This window comes from Penaeus chinensis, chromosome 12 (assembly GCF_019202785.1).
Source record: "Penaeus chinensis breed Huanghai No. 1 chromosome 12, ASM1920278v2, whole genome shotgun sequence".
Classification (NCBI taxonomy): Eukaryota; Metazoa; Arthropoda; class Malacostraca; order Decapoda; family Penaeidae; genus Penaeus; species Penaeus chinensis.
This window is the reverse complement of record NC_061830.1, coordinates 12,592,491-12,597,490: the sequence shown is the minus strand read 5'-3', so window position 1 is coordinate 12,597,490 and position 5,000 is coordinate 12,592,491. Positions and strand designations below refer to the sequence as shown.

Here is a 5,000-nt window from a genome sequence, read left to right as displayed (position 1 = left end):
AGCGCCGTGGAGTGAGTAAACACGACCGCAAAAAAAAAAAATATATATATATATATAAACTGCTTCTCGAAGGAAAAAATATATAAAAAAGCGACCCGAGAAATTTGTTTTGCGTTTGTTTATTGTGAGAGAGTTGGAGGAATGTGTTTTCTTTCAAATTCTGAGCCGTAATTTCAATCAGAAAAAAAACATAAGTGTACACAAAATGGGCAACGTGTATGTGTGTATGTATATATTTATTCTGTGTGCGTGTTTGTGTGTGCGTGTGCTTGTGTGTGTGTGTTTACGTGTGTACGTGTGTTTGTACGCGCGTGTGTGTGTGTGTATGTGTGTGTGTGTGTGTGTGTGTGTGTGTGTGTGTGTGTGTGTGTGTGTGTGTGTGTGTGTGTGTAGGCCTACTCCATATATGTGCGTGTATTTGCAACAGTTACGGCGACTCAAAGAAAACGCATCTATGGTACCCAGGATCCGTTTTCAATATTTAATTTCTTTTCGAAAACGGAGTTATTCCAGTATCTTCTCGGGATAGAAAATTGGCGGGAAAGGGCGCCGGAAAGTAACAAATCAATAAGTGAGAAAACCTACTTTGACAGCTTCTTTGCCAAACAGATTTTATTGTCGTGAGAAAAAGACTCGTGTCAGTCTCAAAGGCCCTAGGCGGGTGGGGGGGAGGGGGGATGTGTTGGGGGGGAGAGGGCGGGGGTAGGGGGGGTGTATTTTGGACGAGGGGGACAGGGCGGGGTGGGGATGGGGTGAGGGGTAGGGGGGTGGAGGAAGAATTTTTAACTTTCTTTGCTGTGGGCCTACGTTCCCCCTCCCCTCCCCCCTCCCTCTCCCTCCTCCTCCCCCTCCCAGGCCTCATCCCCTTCTCCCTTCCTTCTCCAACACCCACTCTTCCGTCCCCCCCCTCCCCATCCCCCCTCCCCCGTCGGACAGTAAAATTAATGGCAAGTATTACGACTAGTACGTGGCGGGCTTGAGAAAATGTATATCTTTTTTTCCAACCATCTACCAACTATTTCCCTACCCCCTCACCCTCTCCCTCCCTCTCCCCCTCCATCTCCCTCTCCCTCTCCCTATCTCTCTCCCTCCCTCTCCCTCTCCCTCACCCTGGGTCATCCCTCACTCTCCACCTCCCCCCCCCCCCCATTCCATCTTCCCTTTCCTCCCTATCCTCATCTCTCCCTTTTCCTTCCTCCCCCCCCCCCCACCCTTCTTCTCCCTCTCCTCCCCTCACCCTTATCCTCACCTCTTTCGTCTATTTCCTCTCTTCATTACTCCTATCTATCTTTTCCTCTTTTTTCTTTCCTCTTCTCTGCCTTCTCTTTTCCTCACCCTCTTTCCTTCTTCCTGTCTCTCTTTTCTCTTTCTTATTCATCAGATTTTACTTTATTCCGTTTTTGTTGTTGTTGTTGTTGTTTTTTCTTTTACTTATGCTGTTATTTGTCCTATTTTCTTATATGTGTTTTATTATTATTATTTTATATCCATATACATCTCTTTCTGAATGCTTTCTCATTTTTATTTTCCAAAACGCTTTCCAAAAATAGTGTAATTAGTAATATAATTACGTATTTGTGGAATTTGGAAGTAAATAAACACTCCTCCATAGTCTTCATCATTAGCATCATCAGTATTATCATCATCTTAACTAGGTTGTTTACAGGCCCTGTCGTTCACTCTTCACCTCTCGTGTTTACGTTCTTGTCGCTTCTCACTTCCACTTTTTTTTTTCTTCTTTTTTTCACTGCATTTCCCCCGTCTCGATCTGTTTCGTTCTCTCTGTTTGCCTTTCTGTCTGTCAGACTCAAACTCGTCCTTTCTGTCTTTCTTATCTGTCTCTGTTTGGTTCTCTCTCTCTCTCTCTCTCTCTCTCTCTCATATTCTTATCTGTTTATCTACCCGTTTATCTATTTTGTTTCCGTCCCTCCCTAAATCCCCCCACCCTCCTCCGACCCCCTCTTTCTACACCCCTTCCCCCTCTGACCCCCCCCCCCCCGTCCCCTCGGCGGCAGTAAGCGCATCATGATCTCCAGCATCGGCCTTCTCTCGATCTCAAATCACCCCGTTCTGACCTCGTTAACTGACCTCGCATCACCTCCTCCTTCCCCCCTTGCCTGCAGGTATGCACGCCCCAGATACTGACCTCGTTCGCCCCTCAGGTCTGTACCCTCCGCTCCCGGCCACGCCCTGCATCAAGGCCATCTCCCCCTCGGAGGGCTGGACCACCGGCGGCGCCACCGTCATCATCATCGGCGATAACTTCTTCGACGGTCTGCAGGTCGTCTTCGGGACCATGCTCGTCTGGAGCGAGGTGAGTGGGAAAGGTTTCGGATTCCTTTGCGGATTCATGTGTTTATTGCTTTTTTGTTTTTGTTTTTAGTCCGTTTCAACTGTGATTTTTTTTGAAAGGTTTGGAATCTATTGGTGTTAATTTCGAAGCGATTCCAATGTAAAGTCTCGTTATTGATTTGTATTTTGTGAATCCGTTTCAGTCTTCCAATAAATTAGCTCTTTGAGATCGTAACTTCGAAGTGATTTAAATACTCATATAAGACATTATAAGAAAGAGAGACTAGAAATCTCACGCACCTCTGATCCCTCTCTAGCTGGTGACGTCACACGCCATTCGGGTCCAGACGCCGCCCCGCCACATCCCCGGCGTGGTCGAAGTGACGCTCTCCTACAAGTCAAAACAGTTCTGCAAGGGCGCACCCGGCAGATTCGTCTATGTCTGTGAGTATCCTTTAGTTATCGTAGATGGTTGATTGTTATTAGTATTATTATTATTATCATCATCATTATTATTATTGTTGTTATTATCATCATTATTACTATTGCTGTCATAATCATCATTATTATCCATTATCAACTTCGTTATCTGTTGAGAAAAAAGTGTGTCGCCATTTCCATGTGTTTGCTAAAGGCCTTACCCCCGCCCGTCCCCCGCAGCCCTGACGGAGCCCACCATCGACTACGGTTTCCAGCGGCTGCAGAAGCTGATCCCGCGGCACCCCGGCGACCCCGAGAAGCTCCCGAAGGAGATCATCCTGAAGCGCGCGGCGGACCTGGCGGAGGCGCTGTACTCCATGCCCAGGAACAACCAACTCGCTCTGCCGGCGCCGCGCTCGCCCGCCATGAACCAGACCTCCGCCATGACCGGGTTTAACACCTACACCGGCCAGCTCGCCGTCAGCGTCCAGGACACGGCCAACACGCAGTGGGGCGAAGGTAAGCCCGGACAGCCCTTCTGCAGTCCTGAAGAATGGTGTCGATATTGTGGAGATATGGGATATTCTGAGATATTCTTAGCTTCCTGCACACCTCGTTTCTTCTTCCTTTCCCTCTTTCCCCTTTGTATGGTCATCGTGGTCCTCATTTTGCATGATTTGGGCATTCTCTGATCCTCCTCTTCCCCCTCCTGTTTCCGCCTATTAACCCCATCCCTCGTAGTACGTAGTGAGGCTCGTAGTGTACGTATAGCGTCGCTTTCCTTCGGATCCTGGTTTCGCTCCTCCGCCGCCGCCTCGCCGTGGCCGGAGAATGGAATAACTTTTAGAGTGTAGTCGTGAGCCTTCTCAACCCTTGTACTGACGCCCTGGTTGTTCTCACTTGTAGGTTTTTTCTTCTAGACGACTACACCCGCGCTCAGGGCCCCGGAGTAAGCATATCTTCGCCTCGGGGGGGCTTCGGGTCCAACGCCTCCACTCCTCACTCCTCCTCCACCGGCTCCTCCTCCTCCACGTACGGCGCCTCCCTCAACGCCGCCGGATACTCTTCGCCCTCGAACCTCGCCAACATGACCACGTCGCCCAGCCTCTTCAACAGCACATCAAGTAGGTCCTTCGCTCGCCTCCTTACGATGCACTTCATCATTATCATTGAGTTTTCCTTTTTATACTTATTTGTGTTATTATTATCATTATTCATCTTCCTTTTCTACCTCTGCACCAATTTTACGTAGCTGCATTCTCACTGTAATTTCGTTTTGCCTTGATAACTTTGCTTCGTGGATCATCATCTCTCTAGCTGTGGCGAGGGAACCCGCGATACGAGGGTCCGCTCACACCACGCTTTCTGCCTGGCTATTTTCATTTACATTTTCTGCTTAAATATTTTCTTTCTCACTGTACAGTACTGCTATAATTTTAGATTCTTAGTGTCATTTATTTATTTCACGTATGCTCTTGATTTTAAAAAAACACGATTTTAAAACAGTTTTTTTTTTTTTTTTTCAAAGTAATAACATTCTTAGATATAAATGACTTAGAGTCGTCACAAGAACGATGTACGCAGTAGCTTGTCATAAAAAAGAAAGGTGGCCTTGAAGGCCCTTGCCGGAAACTGTTGACGAAACGTGTCGTAGTGTTGCGTGGCCGCCCACTTACGCTCCCTCCTCCTCCTCCTCCTTGATCGTGTAGCAGCGGGCGGCTATGGCGGCCACCACGGGTCCTGGGGCACCTCCTCCTCCTGCGCCTCCTCCTCCGCCGCCCTCCTCTCCCAGTTCACGGCGGGGATGGGCGTGGCCGGAAATAATAAGCAGCGTAGTGCCTTCGCTCCAGTCATCCCCGGCCTCCCCGCCACGCCGCCCCTCACGCCCATCGCACCCATGGGCGGCTCCTCTGTGGCGTCCTCCATGAACCCCAACGGCGCCGCAGTGGCCGTGGCGCCGTGGCAGCAGCTCTTGTCTTAGTGTTAGTTTCTTCACGGCTTCCTCGCTTGCATGGCGGCTCTCGCAGACTCTGCTTTTAGTTGCAAAGCCTCTCCATCTAGAAGGCCTCTTCACCTCTTTTTTTTTTTTTTTTTTTCCTCTTTGTTTATTTTGCGACTGACTGTAGAAGTGACGGAATGGTGACATGTTATAATAGTGAGATACTCAAAGGACCGCTCCCCCGCAGCTGCCTAACACCCCCCTCTCTCTTCCGCAGGAATGGGCGGTTTCATGTCGTCCGCCTTCACCTCGATGGGCCACTTCCTGCCCCCGTGCGGCTCGCAGCCCT

General features: G+C 49.2%; 1 protein-coding gene across 6 annotated transcripts in view; it reads left to right on the top strand.

The window, feature by feature from the left end:
* Positions 1-5,000, top strand: part of LOC125031086 (transcription factor collier-like) — a 161,284-nt gene that overhangs the window by 153,554 nt on the left and 2,730 nt on the right. For 2 of the 6 annotated variants that reach the window (XM_047621564.1, XM_047621563.1), the window contains exons 9-14: positions 2,124-2,314; positions 2,610-2,736; positions 2,953-3,231; positions 3,633-3,836; positions 4,422-4,694; positions 4,929-5,000. The exon at positions 4,929-5,000 is cut by the window's right edge and continues 2,730 nt beyond it. In XM_047621564.1, coding sequence (XP_047477520.1) covers positions 2,124-2,314; positions 2,610-2,736; positions 2,953-3,231; positions 3,633-3,836; positions 4,422-4,693 — 1,073 coding nt within the window. In that variant the 3' untranslated portion in view covers position 4,694; positions 4,929-5,000. Of the gene's footprint in view, positions 1-2,123; positions 2,315-2,609; positions 2,737-2,952; positions 3,232-3,618; positions 3,837-4,421; positions 4,695-4,928 lie in introns of those variants that run through there. The other 4 variants (XM_047621566.1, XM_047621565.1, XM_047621567.1 and 1 more) reach the window with 3 other exon arrangements.